The following is a 21,892-nucleotide window of genomic DNA, read 5'->3' as shown; positions in this document are numbered from 1 at the left end:
CAGACATCCCCTCTTCATGTAGGTATTTAGAGACTGACCAACTCACCTCTTAAATTTCTCTTTGCAGACCCCCCCCCCTTACACATTCCAAATCAGCTTCCTGAGAGAGACCAGCCGTAGAGGAATGGCAAAACAATCATTCAGATTTTCCTGGCCTGAGCATCCATTCCTAGATGTGTCTCTGCAGGAGGGGATGACTGTGCCCCTAAAACATAGCTGACACTTCAAGGAAAACTCTAGAGACAATTATTTTCAGTGAATTTCTTCAGATGCTTGGGGCGGCAGTCAGTGTCCCGGAGCGGCAGCTTGGCGGCAGCGACTGCTTGGGGCGGCAAAATTGCGCTGCCCCTGGTTACAGTATCATATTTTCGGGTGTGTCTGTGTGTGAAAATCATCTCCTTATTCCTTAACATCTTGTGCAGGATCAGGCCCCTGGTGTGACAAGACCGTGGGAACCTAACACCAGTATCAGTGCAAGGAAGGTACAATATCTGTGCAAGGCGTGTTAGATCTCTACGTGCTGGTCAGAACATCTGGGCCAGCTTCTGGACAGTGTGGAAAACATACACTGCACCTTGCAAAACGATGTAGTAACAGCAGATGTAGCCATTCTGGGCATTCACCCAGTCATTCCTGGTGGCATTGTATCTAAGCAAAGACACTGTCTCAAGGACCTGCCACCATTGTCCCTCCTTCCTCTCTCTCCCTGGGTCCAGAAGTGTCTTAATGACACACCTAGCCTTTATGCTTTATTTCTGGGATTCTGATTATCCTCCTACTCTGGAGACCACAACTAGATTTTATCCCAATTATATGGGTACAAAACAGCCAAATTATTTTCTGATATTACATGTGCAGAGCACTGATAAACCCAGAGGGGTTTGTAATATTGAGGGCCCCATCTTGCACAGTTTATTCCTAGAAGTAGCCTTATTTCAGTCAATGTTAGAACTCTCCTCGCTTGAGTAAACAGATGGAGAACTGGGCCTTTTGCAAGCTATATCCAACATGATGCTAATTCTCCAATTTTAACTAAGGAAGGATTATTTATGTTCCCCCCCCGAACTGTATGGGCATTATTAATGTATTTAATAAATAAACATGAAGATATTAAACTTAGCTGTAACAGAGTCTGCCCAGATGTCAGAGCAATTATTTTCTGTAATCAGCTGGCTGCTGTATTAAATAAAGCCTGTCATTCCAGAGCTAATGCAGAAGAGGAGGTAACGTTGCAAAGCAGTCAAACTACAGGACGCTGGGAGTCTGGAGAAAGCAGTTGTATGCTGAGCTCTGCCCTGATTCACTTTTTATGTGACCTTAGGCAAGCTGCTTTTCCTCTCCCTCTGGGGACAGTGATACCTAACCCTTATTAACATACGTTCAGATCTGAGGAGAGAGTACTCTGTCAGTGCTGTTCCTAGCACAGGCAGATTTATAATCTCTCTCTCTCCCCCGGCGTTGAAGGGTTTGCTGTGTGAGCATGACAGAGCTAAACAGCCGCGTTTTTTTAAACTCTTCTCCATTCACATTTGACCCGGAAGCTTGGGCCTGAGGTGTTTGGGAATAAGGCAACTAGATCTGGCTTGGGCAAAGGGGTGCACTTCAGGATAATAGTGTGAGCGCTGGTGGAGTTGTAACCAGACATAGTTTTATTCAGTGGTACAGACTATAAGTGGTGCGTGTGTAATTCTTACCCTATAAAACTCCCCAATCTTTAAAACTCATGATGACACTTCCAGGGGCAGAGCCAACCTCCGGCAGCCCTTTGCCCAGGCAGTTATCAACCCAGGAAGATGGATGCCCCATAAGGGCATCTTCCTAGGCTCAGGTTCGGTCCCTAATGTCAGGACTTGGCCTTTGCCTCTAAGCAGGGATCGGCAACCTTTGGCAGGCAGCCCATCAGGGAAATCTGCTGGCGGACCGGGGGGATTGTTTACCTGCAGTGTCTGCAGATTCAGCCAATCGTGGCTCCCACTGGCCGCGGTTTTCTGTTCCAGAGCAATGGGAGCTACGGGAAGCGGTGTTGGCCGAGGGACGTGCTGGCCACCGCTTCCCGCAGCCCCCATTGGCCTGGAATGGCGAACTGCAGCCAGTGGGAGCTGCGATTGGCCGAACTTGCAGATGCTGCAAACAAACCGTCCCAGCCTGCCAGCGGATTTCCCTGACGGGCCATGTGCCAAAGGTTGCCGACCTCTCCTCTAGAGTCATGGCTTGGCCTCTAAGCTTTGCCTCTAGTGTCATGGCAGCTGCAGCCAGGGGGAACTCTCTTTTTTAAGTGCTGGGTGAAAGGCCACTTGTGATTGGGGCAAGCCGATTAATGAACTAAGACCTCCTGTGATTGGCTGGGCGGGGAACAAAGCCATAGCCTTTCCAGCTGAGCAGACCAAGGAATCTGTTGCTGGGTAACACTATACACAGAGTCCAGCCTATTCCTTGTACCTCTGCTATGTGCTGCGGGGGCTCCCAGCTGCCCTGGCGCTCCTCCTCCTATAGACACTGTCCAGCCATATAAGAAAATTCAATGGATCAGGAATAAGCTCCTTATCTGGGTTTGTTTAGCCTCTGCTACTAAGCGTTCACCAGCTCCGTGTGGTGCTTTTAGCTCTGACTGACTCCTTTGGATTTCAGCTCAGGGCCATTAGCCTCTTTAAACTCCGTGCAAACCCTTTAGAAATTATGTGCACAAGCCACTAACTGCTGTGAGGCAGGAATTAGAGTGGGAGGATCACCTGCCCTTTTGCAAGAGGACAGCTTCTGTGAAGCCAGAACTATATTGTGAGGGGAAGGCAAGAGAGAAAGAGGCCTGCGCAAGTTCTCTTATTGCTATGCACTCCAGAGCTTACTTCTTGTTGGAAAGAGAGTATCTGGAGTATAAAGAAGACAACATTTTTGTGAGTAGTATCTTTGTATATTTTCCAATATCTAAGCTGGTATAACCCATTAACATGCAACTGGCATCTTTTTTACATCCTGAGTCTGGCTTTCCCCCATTTTGTGTTAGCATCCCTTCCCACACCCCTCCTCAACAAAAGAAGTAAAACCACAAAATTATGTACAGAGTACGTACCTAGAGTCTTGTCCAGAATTGCACTTGGGTGGGCAGCCAGTCCCACCCCTTGCACCACTGCATCTGCATTTCTATTTTTATCAAGCTAGCTTGATCAGAGCTAGTGCAGGTATGTCTACTTGAGCTGGAACCTACACCTTCTAGCTCCAGTGTAGACATATAATTCTCGGGTGGTGGTTGTTGTGGGTTTTTTTGGCAGGGGGAGGAAGGTTAACCCTACTATCTTTCATTTTCAAAGTTAATTCCACAGATCATCAGATGTAATTTAATGAACTATAACTGTACATGGTTTCATAATAGTGGAGCTTTATTCTTTTGGGATTTCATTGGTAATTAGAGGAAGTTTAATAAGAATCCAAATGGACAACCTGATATTGCAGTCCCCATATGCGTGCAAAAATCCCACTGACTTCTGGTTAGCTTCACATTGGTTTTTTAAGTACCCCATTTGTATTTCTCCAGTGTGCACACAAAACCCTTAAGGGAACTTGAGAAAGGAATTTTGGTGTCAGAGTCCATGTGGCAAGTGAACTACTTAACAAAAATTTAAAACAAAATATTTGTGTGGACTGGCTGGCTCTGGGACTGATAACTAGTCCAAATCCAGTGCTAGCTGATGATGCTTGGCAGTTTTATTTTCATAAAAATATAATCTCTGTAGCAATATGCTATATTTCCTACCCATCCACCCTTCCCAAAAAAGCCAGGTTGAAAAGGACTATGACCACATTACATATATATGCGTATTTTTATTGTTAGGTTTCATAAGAATCTTTCATGTTTCCACATAGTATTTTCATGCATCCAAAGGTCTCAAAGTCCTTTAGAAACATTAATTAACTAATTCTCACAACTCTTAATTTTAACTTGAAAAGTAAGCAGGTATTTTTTTTAAGGGAACATGTCAAGTTCATCACGTTCCACACTTTATCTTCTTTTTGTACCTTTGTTTTAGGGCATCTTTGTCACTCCTATAAAGGATAATTTGCTAGAATGGCTAGCCGAAGTCCAGGGACTCAAGGATTCTCTCTGGGAAGGTAACATATAAAAATTTTACCATACCATGTGATTTTATAAGTGTTGTGTGTGTAATGTTATGTCTATCCTTCTGGCTATTTTAAAAAATTGATAATGCGAACAGTTTTAAGAAAGCATACAGAATTTGACTGGCTTTTCATTATTAGCTGCACATTTGTTTTTAGTACCCCTCCATGACTACATTAACATTTTGTAAATTATGTTTGTTGTTATTCAATGTACAACATGTGAATATTTTACAAAATAAGGGGTGGAATTTTCATAGGAGGCACTGAATTTCAAATCCCAGCCAAGAGATCTGTGTCTCAGGAAATCACTAATAACCACTTTATCTGTAGATGGTTGACTCTTACTCATCACAGGTAGAGTAAGTAGTGACTGAAAGTTGTTACCCTCTGACAGCAGTTTGGTGGCCACAGTCCCATCCTATTAAACAACCTGTCCACATTTAAAAAAAAAAAACCTACTGTTTTTGGTCCTAACTGACTTCCTTCTTAAGGCTGTTGATAGAGGGTTCAGGCTTGCAAGATGCTGAGCTACTGAACAGTGCTATTTTACAGGGGTGTTCAGCACCTTACAAAATAGAGCCCAGAATAAAGAAGGAGTCTAACCTCCTCACTCATCCCTAGCTATGGTCCTTACAAGACAACACTGAGGTACACTTATGTGGTAGTGTGGGGAAGCTTACCCTGTGTCAGGACTGGATTGAGGCAATCATGAGCCCTAGGCACACCATGACATGGGGCTCCCTGTGGCTTCATTCCCACAGTCTGGCCCCCATACCATGACCCTTCCCCCGACCTTGAGAGATCAAAGAAGGGATATGAAATGCCCTTTTCTCCCCAGGAGAAGCATCAGGGGCCCTCACACTTATTAATGGTAGCAGGGTATCCCCAGAACTCAGTGACTCCATCTCGAGATGCATCAAGCAGTTTTCACTTCTCAGGCTGTCTGCAGCGGTTACAGTCAGGTCATGTTTTCAAGGGTTTCTTTGCAACCCTTCGAAGAGTAGAAACTTACTTTTTTAGCAAATGAAAGCTGAATCCAGAATGTAATCCCGTAAGTCCAGGAACTGGGACCGTAGGCGTAGGTTTAGAGTGTTTCTGCCTTACTCCAGCCCTGCTGTGCCTTGGCACATCGAGTACCTGTTCTGTGAATTGATTTCAGCTTCCAGACCTGTTCATCTGACACTCTTCAATGGCACTAAGTTCAACTGATGACGATAATTCAGCAATCCAGTAAGTATATGTATTATTAGAGATAGTTTAAATAAGCATTTTCATCTAATGTGAAGCATCCTGCTTCACCTGTTGTTTTCCAGAGCTTGTTAACATTAGCACAAGGAACACAACTTTCAACAACAAAACAAAAAACCTATAATAGCAAAGCCTTCATTGGACAAATGCAACACAGGTGTGCTTGTTAAATACAAGATAGTACATTAGTTAATACCAATCTCTTTCTCATAATAGGGGCTGTTCTCCAGCTGTCAATAAAGTACACTGAAGAGTACAATAGTGTCCCTCCAACTGTTATGTTCAACACCATTCCATTCCATCCCAATGGTAAGGACCACGTGAGAAATTGTCTGATCATGTAGTTAGATATTTCAGCTACTTGTTTAGCTTGACTTTTATTTCCTGTACTACCGTTGTTCCAACAGAAACCTTGTTCAACCCCTCCCAACAACTCTGTGCAATTTTCAGGCAGGGAATTCATAAACCATGTCTAAACCATGCATTTGAATGCTCAGGTTGTCCCACAGGTGCATAAATCTCCATTTTCATGCCTCAGTGCCCAAATGCAGGATTCATTGATTAAATGCAGGATCTGGGTCTTATTAAGACTCATCTGTTTGAAAACTGGGCTGTCTCTGGGCTCAGCATGCCCTTAGGGACAACGAAAGCACATGTCCCTTCCTAGAGAGTGTCTGCTACTGCAGCAGGAGCTCCCTCTTTCCCTGTGTCCTGCATAACTTCCCATCCTGCACAAAGTGAAATGCAAGAAAGAAGTCTACATAGCCAAAGGCTGTGTTAATAAAAGCTGAGCAGACATATAGTATCATAGCTCACATTTGCCAAGCATTACAGCGCCCAGCCAGTACCTGGAACAAAGTTGTTTAAATTCCCCTATACAGTTTTATTGTAATACAGCACATCACTCTGACCAGAAGAGGTCCCCTCCACAGCACTGACAAGCTGGCTCTTCACCTGGGTTTTGGGGGCATCTCTGGTGCTCTCTGCCTTCGGATTTGGTATACCAAAGAGATCTTGGCTGCCTAGGGGAATAGCCTCCTGGATGGGTTTGTGGTCATTTTAACACCTTCCGATGCCTTGGTCAAACTGTCCAGAACCCTATGATGGGATTCACAGGTAGTGTCCTCATCAAAAATCTAGTACAGCTCCTCATAGGAAGGGCAGGTACCGAGAGCACTACCAGAGGTCCTGTTTGTGTCCCTAGCGGTGTAGTAACTCTGCTGCAGCTCCTTCACTTTAGCACAACACTGGGCTTTGTCCTGTGAGTGCCCCTTCTCCCACTCTTGCTCCGATGGCCACTTGTAAATCAGTGTAAAACAGTGACTGCTGTTAAAATGGACTGGACATGTCCCTGTCCCCACAGGGCAAGGAGGTCCAGGACTTCTAGACAGGCCCACTCAGAAGCACAATGTATGGCTGCCATAATGGATATGTGACTCTGGGTGTGTGAACTTGCTACAAGCTGAAATTGTAAAGGGGTGCATCCAGGTGTGTGCCAGCATTTAAAAAGAGGTGACGTCCGGTCAAGCTAAGCCCTGAAGCAGTAGAGGACACACTGGTAAACAGATGTGAAGCAGTGCAGTTTGGGACGGCAGTGGGAGGACTGCCAGAAGTGGTGGGTTTATGCAGAATCGAGATGTGTCCACACAAAGCTTATACTAGTATAACTCATTCTGAAATAGTTATCCTGCTTTCAAAACAGATTAAGGAAAATGGGATAAAATGCCAGATAAATCAAAACTAGAATTTTTCTATGTGGACTTGTGGCAGTGTGTGCCAAAAAGACTGAAATTGTACAGGAAAAATTTTCCCATGTAGATAAGCCCTTAAGATTGCACAGGTAACCATACATCTGGCATTTCCTAATTTTTGAATGCTTGACTTTGCAATGTAAATGTTCTTTTAACATACTTTTTTATGTTATTTCAATAATAAACTTTGACAGACAGAATTTTTTGTAAAAGTGTAATCTAACTGAACAATCAGAGGGAGTGTGGAAGGGAGGACAAGTGTGACAATGATAGGAACATCCGGTTACCTTGATTTGCCCTGTGCAACACCTGGGTAGTCTGAGTAATTTAAAGCTATAAATAAAACAGTAACTCTCCCTCGTTCCTCTAGCATACAACAGCCATATTGCTGAACTCTTTTGAAGTTACACAACTGTTTTTTTTCCAACACAGTGGATCAGCACTCGGGGAGACCTTGTATAGATTTTCTAGAAAACCCTAAAGAGTGGAATGGAAAGTTAACGATGAGTAGCATTTTACTCGCTGTCCAGGTAAGAAAAGGGTATTGTAAACTACTGACTTTAAATCTCTTTCATAAAAGAAAATACTAAAATGTACTTTACTTATATAGTAGGGATTTCAAACATGCAGACTGATTGTGGGATGTAGGATTATTCATTTGATTTAAAATTAAAAATGCAAATGGCTGGATAACTTCAGAGCCACAGCAAATATATTCTGTGGAACATCTTTTTTTTAATGTTTACTTTATTTTTACTTCTGAATTTGTTCCCTGGTGTCTCATTTGGCAGCACATTACTTCTGAGTAAGACAGACAGATAGATAAATGAATGAGTATGATTGAAGCTGTTGCCAGTGCTAAATATTTTTGACCAGTAGCTACTTTGATCTTTTGGATTTATGCTTTCTTATCTTGAGTAAGCCACTGCTCAAGACATGTGTACTCTGCCTGATTCGCTGTACTTTAAAAAATACTTTTAAAATGCTGATAGCTCTACTTTTAAATTCCTGAATTATCTCATAGTCAAAGTCTTGATCACGAGTGTTGGCATAGGTCTTGAGATTCGTGAGTAACTCAAAGCAGCTACCTTCATTTTTAACACACAGGCCTCAATGTTTCAAATTTACTGCCTTTTCTTCCAAGAAAAAAATTCATACAGCTTTCTCCTTGGAGCAAGTCATATCCCTTTTTAATGTCTTTCCCATCACTATGAAGGATATCCTGCCCTCCACTCATGACTGAAAATGGCCCCCAGATGTATGCGTGATTTTTGTGGACACCCTAGTATTGGTTATGAGTAAAACAAATGGGAGTCATGTATCATTCATGGCTGTCTGCTTGGAATTACACAAAAACCTGAGAGAAAACAGGAAGAAGGGAGCATAGGTTATGACCATGTAGCCCTTTTTTAAGGAAATCAAAATGAAGGGCCCAATCTCAATCGTAACAAAGCACAAAGCAGCCTCGTTTTTGCTTTGAATTTAACATACCAGTATGATTGTTATTAATTCATTGTAAAACTATGAAATCAACAATTTTGATGGATTATGTGTTCTGAGAAGAATAGATGTTTTACAGACCAATATGTACCCTCTCTCTCTCTCTCTCTCTCTCTCTCTCTCTGTATGTGGGTGTGGGTGTGTGTGCATGTTTATACCTTTATACAGGTCATGCTTTCTAATCCAGAACTGGAAAATGCAGTGAATGTGGAAGCAGCAGAAATGCTGAAAAACAACATATCCTTGTACAGACAAATGGTTATACAATGTGTTAGAACTAGCCAGCACCTAGAAGGTAATACTGTACTTGTTTTGTTATTACCCATAAATATAGTCTTGTTTCTTTTAAAACTCCTTCTTTAAAAAACAGTTTATTGTATGCACAACAGTATATTTATACTAGTATGACTGGTAATTTAATGTCAACAAACACCAGTTAGTGTTTTGAAAGGGAATATGCTGGGCCAAATTCAGAGCGAATGTAAGTGGCCCTATAAATTACACGTTGGTGAGTGAGAACCAGTATAATTTACATAATGATATTAGGGAATGTCAGATCTGTTGCAGGAAAAGTAAGTAAGAGGAAGGGTGTTAGATGAATCCGGGAGCCAGAGAGCAGAAATACTGCTATCCTTTCCATGACTTGCCTGCCTAATATGAATTGTACTTGCCTTGTAAATCTTCAGTGTGCTATGGTTATGCTACACAATGACTACCCTGAAAAAGCAGCTACAACTAGGGTATAAATTGGGGCAGAATTTGGGTCAGTGTATTTCATGTTGTTGGAGCAAGCAGAGCAAGTGGCAGATATGAAAGGTTAGTACTGTGGCTGTACTTGCTCTCAGTGAGCCAAATTCCAGCCCACTCTGACCACTTCATGCCACTCAGGTGCCACAAAGTGGCTGTATTCTGGCAATAAGGGGTTGGTTCCTAGAGGAGAATTTGCCTGTTGCAAAGGACCTTCCTGCTGGCACAAAGTCATCAGAATCTGCTGCTGTGCCAGCTGCCTACCCAAACCTCCGGAGTACTGGGTGGGACGGCTGCACTCCTTTTGGCTGATGTTATTAATGAAAGGGACAGGAGGAGTGGTGCACATGCAGAGGGGAATCAAACCCAGTATCTATACCATAGTGCAGATGTGATGGGTTGTTAATTGTATGAGTACTGGGGGGAATCTTTATCTGATATAAATCAACATAGCTCCATTGAAGTCAGTGGAACTGAACCAATTTACAGGATCTGAGTCATAAAGGTTTTTTTTTTTAAATGTTCATCTTCTCCTTTGCAGACCTTTCTAGCACTGGGAAAGTTTGTGCTTCTTCTCCAAAGTATTACTTGCCATCTGAAGCATCTTCTCGGGGCCATGTCAGGTAACAAGTTATGATGAACTAAGTAATCTTGGCCCCACTGAAGCCAATGAGAGTTTTGCATGTGACTTTAGTAGGGCCAGGATTTCACCCCTATTGTGCTAGACTCACCCTAAATGCTAGTTCCTGGAGATAGGGATGGGGTAGGAACTCAATACACTAGCTTCAAACCCTAACACTAAGGGAATTCACAGGTGACCAGATACAGTCAGATTCTGGAGTGGTGCAAAGGGACCTGAATTAGGAAGAGAACCGGACCCTGTATGTTAGCTTGAAATTTAACCTGAGAATTATTTCAGTAGTAACGTCATGCACAACTCTAGTACTATAGAAATAAATGCAAAATAAAAACAGTCTTGTGTATTCTAGAAAGAGTTTGTTGGTTTCCCTATACTATTAAAATAATAAATAACCTAAAATATGTATAATCTCCTGGAATAAATGTCATTGACTAGGTCCAACCAAAATATCACTTGGCCCAACAATGACACAATTCCTGGCTATACGCCGGTAGGTAAGGAACTCATTTCAGTTGGACATAAGACTTACTGGCAATAACTGTAAAGGCAACCGCTTGCCAGATGTTTCCATAAGAAAGTTAAATAATTGGGAATATCCACTAACGGGAAAAAGAAAATAATTGCTCTTTTTGGGATATAGCTCTTAATACAATCTCAACCTGATGTTGCTCCTTCTGAAGTTATCAGTGGAAGTTTTGCTGTTAACTCCAATGGACGTGGGATCATTAAGTTTTGCATGAACTTCAGAGGATACAGAATCAGAACCATTACAAAAAGAATGAAGAGTATTAGTTTGTCACAAACGTATTATGGATCAATCCCACCTTCTTTGGACACCCAGGGCTTCCACTGACTGAAGTGAAAGTTCTGGGTCTGGAATGGAAGGAATTAAGTGTCAGGCTCCATAATGGAATCATTTCCTTTTCAGGATATAGCTTTAAATATTGGTAAAAGCAAAACACATCTGAAGAGCTGCTTTTGACATTTTACAGGACTTCAAAGGCTAGGGTATGTCAGGAGGACACTGGATAGATAAAAATAATGGTGGTCATTGAGCTCAAAGGTCCATGTTTTCTCACGGGCTGGTTTCCTCCCTCTGAACTTCACTATTGCCTCCTGAATGTCTGACAGCAATGGGATTGCAGCAGTTTTCCTGGTTCACATGTACAATTATCTCTTGTTATCTATAAAACTATATAGAATTACATAGACCGATTTGTTTTATTTGACTTTTTTGAGGATTAAATTGTAAAGGTATCTTTATTGAAACAAAAGCACCTAGCACAAGACAATACAGTACATAATGAAGAGCCAAGCAAGACAATAAATTTGTGGTGTTCCACGTCCATGTATTCCAAAAGGTGATGCCATCGGGTCAGATTCTCAAAAGCACTCAGTGTTGGCCTAACTGCTCTCGTGGAGGGTTTGTCTACATTGTGCTTTAGTCAACACCAGAGGGGTATACATTTTAGTCCACACTAGCATGTTGCACACTAACTGGCCTATGTGGACCCTGCTGGTACACACTAGATGTTCCCTACTGCATGTTAACATGTTACTGTTTGAAATGAGACTACATTAACATGTACTAGGGATCATCTAGTGCAAGGGTCGGCAACCTTTCAGAAGGGGTGGGCCGAGTCTACATTTATTCACTCTAATTTAAGGTTTCGCGCGCCACTGATACATTTTAACATTTTTAGAAGGTCTCCTTCTATAAGTCTTTAACATATAACTAAACTACTGTTGTATGTAAAGTAAATAGGGTTTTTAAAATGTTTAAGAAGCTTCATTTAAAATTAAAATAAAATGCAGAGCCCCCCGCCCCGGACCGGTGGCCAGGACCCAGGCCGTGTGAGTGCCACTGAAAATCAGCTCGCGTGCTGCCTTTGGCATGCGGGCCATAGGTTGCCTACCCCGAAGATAGCGCATGCCAGCATGGTCCACATAGGCCAGTTAGTGCATGACACATAGTGTGAACTAAAATTTACACCCCTCAGGTGCAGACTAAAGCAACATGTAGACAAGCCCTAACACAGCTCCACTGATTTCAATGGGGGCAGAGGTAGTGTCTGAAAGCTAGTAGTAGTAGGGTTGTGGTAGCATCTGCAAGCCCCACTCCTGGACCAAGACCCTAATGTGGTAGGTGTGGTATAGAGGTAGAACAAAAAAGGCAGTCCCTGCCCCACAGAGCTAATAATCTAGGGAAAATCACCTCCACCATGTTAAAATGAGTTTACTTAGCTACCCAAACAATTGTGCTTAAACATGTAATGGCAAGAGAGATAATACGTTTCAAAAGGCTAATTGATATTCCTAATTTTGAACAAAATAATGTATTGTGAAGATATATTCGTATAAGGTCGCAACCAACTTTTCTTTTTCTATTTTTTGGCCTTAACCCCCTCTTCTAAATGCCTCATGTGAAACCTCTGTAGTTGATGTCTAGTATAAATGGTCTTTGACCAGATTTTTGGGCCAGAATGAAGTGGTCTGACGTACTGTTTCTGAGATATGTCACCAGCAAAAAGGATGTATATTTCTCTTTTTCAAAATTTCTTTTCATGTTTCTTATGCCACATTATTTCTGAGGCAGCTGGGCCATGAAACCCTACACTTGTCTTTATTCTAGAGTCTGTATAGAGATTTGGGGTGAAATCCTGACTCCATTGAAGTCCATGCTAAAACTCCCATTGAGTTGAATGGGGCCAGGATTTCACCTCTTGAGCTTAATCCTTGGCATAGATGAGGGGGTGAAGCTGGCTGGGGACTGTATTAGCCTTGGTGCAAGTTAGAGTGAGCACAAAGTTTAACTGGGAGGAGAATTTGGTCAAGTGTGAGTGTGAATAAACCAGACAGTAATACAATTAATAGTTGGAAAATGCAATATTGAAATAGCAACTTTGCTTCATTTATATTGAATATATGTGTAATAGTTTTGAGACTAAAGATATAAAACATATAAAGAGGATTTTAAAAAACTCTCTCCTGTGTTGTTTGTTGGTGAGTTATGATAGCTATTTTAGAAGGTATATATTCCTGTTAGCTATATATTCCCTTAACCAGATCCGCTTTATAAATAATCAGAAAATTGGTTCTTTTCTGCTAAACTAATCCCTGGAAGGGGCTGTGGGGGAGAGGGGGGCAGACTATGAAAATAATCCATCTGGTTGTCTCATAAACCCGTAACATGTAAACATAGCTAAAACGTCTTTAAAATATTAGTGTTTGCTCTTGTTTAAGATGGCTGCTTTACACACTAGTGACTCTATTTCGCTGTCATTTGCAATCAGCCAGTAATGCAGTAATTTAAAACCCTTTTAATTCATTCTGTTGTTTTGTGGAAGGTTATACATGAAAATCTTTGTTTACTACCAAATTGTCTGATCACCAGAAACTTTACTATGCATTTATATTTTCAGAAGGATTACAACCATTTCGTTTGAAGATTACCACAGGATGTGGTCAGGAATAGCCACATCAAAAGCAGCAGAACATTTTAAAGCCCCATGTAAGATGATATGCCTGATTTAGTAAAATTAAACATAGTGGCCCTGATTCTTCTCTCCTGCAGGATTTACACTAGTGTACAACTTTGACTTCAGTGGCATTGTTCCTGATAGTGAGAGCAGAATCAAGCTGTAATATCTTAAGCATCCACAAATTAGGGTCAGATCCTCAGGTGATGTAAATTGACATAGCTGTAATGATTTCAGTAGAGCTATGTCAGTTTACACCAGTTGAAGATCAGGCCCTTATTCTTATTTATTGTTGAATTGTCCTAGGAGTCCCAGTCATGGATTCCGCCTAGCACAGCAGGTCCAATGTACAAACATGGAAGAAAAAGAGGGTCTCTGCCCCCAAGAATTTACAATCTAAGTAAGTTCTTGTTAGGAAGTTTGGAAACCTAGGTTTGTACGGAAGAAAACGTATTAAGGCATCATTAGTGAAGTGTATACAATTATGACGAGTAGGAAAATGTTTGGGAGGATGATAAGATCAAAACAAAACAGATGTGGACCATGGCCAACACATTGCTCTGATGATAATGCGGTGTTCCACCACCAGAGTCTGTTGTAACTAAGTTACCAGCATACTTGGATGCATGACAGTGTTTTAATAGGATTTTAGGGGGATTACTTATTGGAGTTTCGGTCTGCAGGATCAGGTTTATATTGTTATTTATTATATATTCTATTCAAAAGAAATGTGTATCATATAATCACCACCTTATGTTCATGCATTTCAGTGGTAATTCTTGTCCTATTTTGTTGTTTTATTTGTAATACTTTAAAAATGCACATATAGTGTTGCTATCCACCTAAGACAAGAGATCAAAATTTGCTCTCAATTACACTAGTGTTTATCGGAGTAACTCCACTGAGTTTCATGGAATTACTTCAAATTTACCCCATTTTAACTGAGGTCAGAATTGTTAGTGGTTTAAGTCCTGATTCCATTGACTCTCATTGACTTTAATAGTGCAGGATTCTGCTATAAACTTCTCTAAGTGACGCATATACTTGTACTAATCTGATATTTACTATTTCTTTGGGGAATGTGATGACCGGTGCATCTTTTTCTCTAACTGTAACTTTCTGTAATTATGCCATTATAGTGTTTGAAGATCCAGCATTTATAGGGAACTGTTATGGCTGGAAGGCAAAAAATGTGAAAGAGACAGGAGAATGGGATGAGAATTCGTAAGTGTCTTAAATCTACTGAGCTTAAATTGTTATACATTTAGGCCCAGGTCTTTGCATATGCCATGGCAACATTTGAACTGTAGTGCTTTTGTTTGTGTTTTGTTTTTGTGTGGATGGTCTGAGGGTAGAGGGCATTGGGAACAGAAGCAGTGTAGGATTCCCACCGAGTAGTGCCCGAGAAAGTTCTAGGACAGGGCTCTACTAGAATGGATGCCTGCTGCTTTTTTATGGACCAGCAGTAAAGTGAGCCTCTTGAGCACCAGAATGACTCTGGGACTCCCACAGGTTCTCCACCGCTTCCTTCCACCCTGCCAAACACAGCTCAGGCACGTAAAGTCAGCTGAGGATCTGGACCAAGGCCCTTACATTTTGAGTGCCTACTCTTATTTCACTTTAAGTTCCCCTGTGACTGAAACCCTGTTTCCCAGCAGCGTTTGTAAGGAAAAGGCAAAGCAAAATGCAAGGTCATTGTGCTGCCCTGTAATCTTTCAGATCAAACTGAACTTTCTCACTCCTTTTTATTGCTGCTGAACCTTTACAACAGGCCAAAAAGTTAGGAACCGCTTTTACTGTTCAAATCCTATTTGCCTTCAGCATGAATTGGAAGAAAATGAATGGGTAATTTCAGGTTGAATGTGAAGGACAGCAAGTTCTTAACCCAAATTGAAAGCTTATTTTTCTTTCTGAAGAAACCTCTAAAATATAAGGTTAATTTTCCTTGGACATGACTTCCTTGTTTTATTTCCTTCAACAGAACTCCTTTGTTTTCTATGTTTGATAATTGTTTCATTATGTAGTGCCAAAGCATCCTACATGACCCAAGAAAATATTCAGAAAAACCAGGAACTTGTCCTTTTAAACTCATCTGTCCATTTTTGCATATGGCTCAACAGTCAGGAGTTGTTTCGGAAAGCTGTCTTTTTCACTGTCAAGCATAGCACATTTTTCATGTTAGTTTCATTGGAGCTGGAAAGGAAATTACTGTGTGGTTTTTCTGGGGGGGTGGGGGGGAGTGGGTAGAGGAGGGAACCTATTGGTTTGAAATAGCCACATCTCACTGCCCTCTGGTGGTAGGAGACCATGTACTTTTAACAGGTTTTTTTCTCTTTTTGAACTTCTGGGTTTGATTAATCAAAGGCAGGTTCAAATGCCCGGAACCAGGTTCAAACAGTATTTTGGTATTCTTTCCCCAATTGCAAACAGCTCACAAAACATGTTCATGCTTTAAAGCTTGCAATATGTCCTTCACTCGTAGCATTGGGTAGGGAAGTAAGAGGCCAAATTTTCTGACATCAGTGCAGAAACAACCTTAATTGTTGGCTATATAATAATATAGTTGACATTTTCTTATTAAAGTTGTAACTCATTCATGAAACATAAAATAGATTGCAACACAGTTTGCTTTTGTATAACACTATTCATATAAAAGGATTACAAGATGTTTCACAGCTGATTATGTACATTCATGTACTACACTAGTATGTATGTAATTAGTGTTGAGTCAAATTCAGCTCTCAGTTACACCAGTAAAAATCTGGACTAACTCTGCTGAGCCTATGATTTACCCTGAAGTAACAAATAGCTGAATGTGGCACATCATCGTTAGATGAGATAGTTGCCAATTTTGATCAGATAAATTCCTGGAGGTTTCATCACATGATATACTTTTTAATTAAAGATTAATCTTTAATTCCTGGAGGCTCCAGGACAATCTTGGAGGGTTAGCAACCCATAGGGCAGAGATACAGAGAGAATGGTTGGTCACAAGGGACACCCAGGTACACGATATGTTGTTTATAATTTTAGTGAAATTATAAAATCATAGGCCAGAAAGCAGAGATGGATCTTGAAATGGCATTGAAAGCAGCCAGAGAGTCAGGCAGATGGATAAATCTTCTGATAGTTGGAGAAGGAAGATAGTGTGCAGGGACAAAATGGGTGAACAGTAAAGAATTAGTATCTGGAGGGCACGTGGAAAGGCCTGGAATGTTGGAGGATCTTGAAAATTAATGGTTAGGTTTTATGTCAGAGTGAAGTTTTCTGAAGATGAGAATAAAAGGAATAAAGAAGTTCCCCAGCACACAACTATAGTACTTGTTCAGCAAAGTACTTGAGCACAAGCTTTCAGCCGAGGATCTCAAAGTGCTTTACTAATTAATGCAGCTGCACAATTCCCCTGTGTGGCAGGTAACTCCATTAGCTTCATTTTGTACATGAGGAAACTGAGGAAGCAGAGAGGTTAAGTGACTTAATGTGGTAATGAATGTGTAAAGATTGATCCTTTTGTATTTTTTCTCCTCTGATGTGAAAAGGCATCCGAATCATGTAGACTAACTGAGCACCATTTCCTTTTTAAAATTCACTACTGCTGGGTTACTTCGAAAGAAAAAGTACATAAAGCGAATACACTTCTACATTTTTTTTTAACTCTTCCTACCCCTGAAAACAGTGGTGCAATTTTATTTATCAAAAGCTAAAACCTTGTTTGCCACCTTCTGGTTGGAAAGAGAATGCATTGAACAAATGTTCTCTTTATGTAGTTGAACTTTCAATTTCATTTTATCAAAGATAAATTAAAAGTCCCAATAACAGCAACCCATTCTATAGCCTTTTCCCCAATGCAAAGAGATCAAAAATGTCCTGGAAGGTATGAATATATCAAATATTATCTACCAGCCAAGAGAAAATAACAAGACATTAAAAAAACCATTGGAGTGGCATCCTATTATGCCTATGTTTTAAAGTACATCATACTGTGAATTTAATTACTCCAACAGTCTTCCCTCACACACTTAGTTATATTCTAATGGTGCAGACAGAAAGTGGGGAGGAGTCTGAGACATTAACAATAGTAAACGAATCTTTGAGGCAGAACGTAAGTGTAAGTGTGACGTACCAGGGTACAATCCAGATTAATGAGTAGCTGTGCCACCCCTGCCGTGTAACCTGGGGTGCCCTGTACAATGCTTTGTGGCTCACACTAACAGCCTCCAGCACGTAAGTCACTCCCAGCTATGTCTGTGTGTGTGCTGCAGCCAGCTAGCCACACCTTGGCTCTTACCAGCCTTAAAGAACACCAGCCCCAACACACTCCCAGTCTCAGATTTTCCCCCAGAAACACATCTTGTACTCCCCCGCCCTCTCCTGGGCAGTGCAAATATACTGAGTCCGTTATTCCTTTAAGGGAATAATATGCACACAACTTGTTACCCCAAATGGAGTTACCCAGGAACTTCAACCTGAACTGATTGTTTTATCTAAAACAGTAAAACAAATTTATTAACAATAGAGAGAGATTTTAAATGAGTACAAGTAATGAGGCATAAAAGTCAGAAATGGTTACTAGGAAAATAAAGGGAAGACATTTACTAACACCTAAGTTAACAAACTATCTAAGATTCAAGCAAAGTTTCTCACCACATGCTTCAGCAGATTACTGATCAAACTCTCAGGTCAGGACCCCTTCCCCAGAGTCCCATGGCTGCTTCCTTTGTCTCTTCAGGCGCAGTGAATGCGATAGGAAGAGAGAGAGAATAAGGTGCCGGGGTGGGGATGGGGGGTTGTCCCTCCTTTTATAGTTTCAGTCCCCTCTTGAAAAACATTTCCAGTTGAGACCCAGGAGCCGAAGAGTCTATGTGGAAGGATATTTCTTCCTGTTTTTTTCCATCTGTTGGAACTTTCTTTGTTTTCCTTCCTGCTTGATGATTCTCTTACTGCTTAAATGCAAATTAAGCAGAGCATACATTCCTTTGTTTAGGACATACCTGTTTGCCAACTTCTGTTTGGGCAGTGGTGTGGTGTTTGGAACATGTGTTAACACCATACAGGGGAATCTTATAACTTCACATACAATGTTGTCACACACATTTTATCAGGACAATACTGACCAGCAAATTATGAGTTTTCAGATGATATACTGCAAAGCAGACTTTGTACAAAGATTATTACAATAGTTTGCAGGGTTTGAATACAGTGGTGTATTCTGTTCCAGTAAGAAACAGAAACAATTACTGTTTAGAGTTGCACTTAATTCATTTGACATCCTTTTATCTTTTCAATCCATTGCTTTGTGCTTTCTGTCTCCAAATGTAACCCGTTTAAAATGGCAGGCAAATTTTTTGAATGAGAAGGCTGAAAGGGACATTGTCAGCTTAAAAATTATACCATGTGCTAGAAATTCACATGTTTTTGTACTTGTTTCACAGGTAACACCTCAGTGCACACCAGCTGGTCTACATGGACCAATTAATGCACAACCTGTTAGTATGCTTTAGAAATCATACACCCCCATAGAGTGCATTACCTGACCAGTGTAGACAAGCTCTCAGTTTTACATACGTCTATAAGGCTCAATTCTGCAAAGTGCCAAACACTCAGGCCCTGATCCAGCAAAGCACTTAAGCACATGGTTAACTTTAATTATGCGAGTAATCCCATTGACTTTAGTGGAACTACTCACATGTTTAAAATTATGCATGTGCTTAAGTGCTTTGCTGGATTAAGGCCAGAGTTACAGAACCATACCGATAATCAGTGTCACTTTCAGGTTCTTGTTTATTACTTTGCTTTGCTGACTAGGAATGGGCTTAAGCACGTTTGAAGTTGAGCACATGCTTAAGTGTTCTGTTGATTTGGGCCCTATTTAAGTTAGGTTTAACCAAATTTATGTTTGATAGTATCCATTAATTTACTTCTGTTTCTGCTTACAGATACAATGCTATTGTCTCTCAACTCATCAGAAAGCAGAGGCAGCAAACAATAGATGAGAAACTGATAGAAATTAGGAAAATGGAACAGGACAACAACCTGCTTTACCAAACTCCAGGTAAAGAATCAGTACCATACAATGTAATGTTTCTGATATGTGCACATAGAACCTGATTTACTGTTCACTTACACTGGTGTAAATCAGAATTAGCTCCATTGTATTTTAAAACCAATGTGAAATTTGAATCAGGCCTGAAGAGTGTTGGCATGATGGATCCAATCCTGCTTCTGTTGAGGGTAAAACTCCAGTTGACATTGATGGAGCAGTATCAGGCTCAAGGGCAGAAATTGAGTCTATCAGTATATGCCTGGATTCAAATCTCCTATGCCCTTGTACGGGTTGCAGTTTTTATTCTCTGTTGACCAAAGCATAAATGGAACTTGCATATGAACTTCTGCCCTTCAGTGACAGCTGACCAGGCACCTGATCCAAACCCACTGAAGACAATGGGAATCTTTCCATTCACTTCAATGGATCAGGCTCCAGATGAGAATCAAGTTTACAGGCCTGATTCTCCTGACTTGCTCCAGTGAAAAGTAGGAGTAACTCCACTGAAGTGAGTGAACTTTCACCTGTGTAAAAGAGAGGAGAATCAGACTCTACATTTCTAGGATCAGGAATTAGGTCACATTTTCACTAGTACAAGATACAGGGCTGGCTCTTAATGATGATGTGGAGAGCTGAACCATAGCTGTTACATGTGGGAGTCAAAAGAGCCCTACTGACACAGTCTTTAATACCATGAGTGTGGTGGTGTGAATGGCAGAAAGAACTTGTCACGGGTCCAAGACAGAACATTGCCTTGTCCGGAGCCTGAGTCCCAGTGTAAGATGGGGGAGAAACTCCACATTTGATAGGTTGGGGTTTTCGTTCTAATTCTATGGCAGTTGATTAAAGCAGTTTGTGATATTAGAAGTAGTCCCTGTTTAGATGGGATAGTTAAGGAGAGGCAGACAGAGCTGTATGATAATTGTGGTTTATCACATGATTCTGCAATTTTTTCACATAGATATATGTGATTTATACTATGTGTATATACATATGTACAGTCGCTGTATATGCCTAGGAGATATGGATCCAGAAATCAGAGCAAATTAAGATCTGCATTTTAAAAATGAAAAATGTGACTGTGGCTTGTTTTGGAAAGCTTATTTATACTTACCTGTTGTCTCCTTTCTCTTTATTAATCTGTTCTTCTATGGATATTTCAAACCATCCATGTGACTGGTCCAGAACCAGAAAGTCAAGCAGCAGGTGAAAAGAGACCCCTCAGCAAAGAGGAAGAGCCGTGGGAGAGTGAAGTGGACAATCTAGTAGCCTGGACTAACACTCTTTGTACCAAAGGATTAGAGGATTAAACTGTAAGATCACATATACAGACCCGGAAACACTTTTTTTCTTACCATTTATCAAAGGACTTCTGTACCAGTCCTATGGGGTGAATCCTTAGTTCTCACTCACTCCTTATTCAGGCAAATTCCTATCAGCTTCAATGAGAAGGTGAGTAAAAACTGAGCAGAAATCTCAGTTTCACCTGTGTGAACTAGATTATTCGCTGATATCTGCGCCACCACATTGTCTTCAGTGGATTTGCTGTGGAGTTACCGCTTGGATCTTATTACATCTCTCTGTTGGTGCTGCCCAAGACTCTGCAGTGCACTATCTTAGTTGTGTTCACTCTAGAGGACTTAACGGAGTAAAAAATGGGTTGGTCATTACAGACAGAAGATCTGCTCTCTGTGTGTGTTTGGAGTCAGATCTATTAAGAAGAGACCATTTCTCCATAGTCATTTTTATAGTCAAACTACACTTTAAGGTTCTGTCTTTAAGCACTCAAAAACCAGAAAATGGCAAAGCTAATGTTGCTCTTGTAACTTTAATTCTGACCATTCATGCTTATGGGTTATGATGCAGCCTTTAATATACATGATCCCTAAACCAATGTTAGCTGAAAAAGGAGTGAATGTTGTACAGCTTCTGGGAAAAAACTTAATGTGCCTCTTAAAAATAACTTTCTGGCTTATCAATAGTGGCCTTATCTAGGTTATAAAGGCAGCTCAGTTTATGCCTACTAGTCTGGTGGCTAACAGTCTGGTAAATCATAGGTATGTGAAAAAAGAGGGGAAGGATTCATAAAGGAAGAAATAAGGCCTATGGCCTGAATCCATACTACCTAGATTTCAAGACCCAATCAGGTTCTCTTATTTACGTCAGCAGGGGCTTTGCTGACTTAGGGACTGCAGAGTCAGGCCCATAGAACCGTCTAGTTTTTACTGGCGCTTACAAAAGTTGTAGATTGTAAACTGCTTGAGCCAGGGACTGTCCTTTTGCTCTGTGTCTGTATGGTGCCTAGTACCAGTCCTGACTGGGGCTTTGAGGTACCACTATCATTTAACTAATCATAGTGGTGCACTGTGTG

General features: G+C 41.0%; 1 protein-coding gene across 1 annotated transcript; it reads left to right on the top strand.

Annotated features, from left to right (window-relative positions):
* Positions 1–2,430: 2,430 nt before the first annotated feature.
* On the top strand, positions 2,431–21,193 carry UBE2U (ubiquitin conjugating enzyme E2 U). Its single transcript, XM_084635949.1, has 10 exons — positions 2,431–2,891; positions 4,023–4,104; positions 5,578–5,670; positions 7,545–7,642; positions 8,781–8,907; positions 9,901–9,982; positions 13,422–13,510; positions 14,618–14,702; positions 19,415–19,530; positions 20,707–21,193. Exons 1-10 carry the CDS (start codon positions 2,826–2,828, stop codon positions 20,829–20,831), a joined length of 963 nt encoding a protein of 320 aa, XP_084492075.1. The 5' UTR covers positions 2,431–2,825; the 3' UTR covers positions 20,832–21,193.
* The last annotated feature ends 699 nt before the right edge of the window (positions 21,194–21,892 follow it).

Source organism: Lepidochelys olivacea, assembly GCF_965140295.1.
Source record: "Lepidochelys olivacea isolate rLepOli2 genome assembly, chromosome: 8".
NCBI classification, from domain to species: domain Eukaryota; kingdom Metazoa; phylum Chordata; order Testudines; family Cheloniidae; genus Lepidochelys; species Lepidochelys olivacea.
The sequence above is the reverse complement of the archived record's forward strand: the minus strand, read 5'-3'. Positions and strand labels throughout refer to the sequence as shown.

What these genes read in the sequence shown, in the direction of transcription:
- UBE2U (XM_084635949.1), top strand. Translation starts at nt 2,826, where the DNA reads ATGCACTCCAGAGCTTACTTCTTGTTGGAAAGAGAGTATCTGGAGTAT. An exon ending in TCTTCTCGGGGCCATGTCAG is followed by an intron (nt 9,983 to 13,421) that starts GTAACAAGTTAT and finishes TTATATTTTCAG; the next exon opens with AAGGATTACAACCATTTCGT. An exon ending in AGAACATTTTAAAGCCCCAT is followed by an intron (nt 13,511 to 14,617) that starts GTAAGATGATAT and finishes ATGCCATTATAG; the next exon opens with TGTTTGAAGATCCAGCATTT.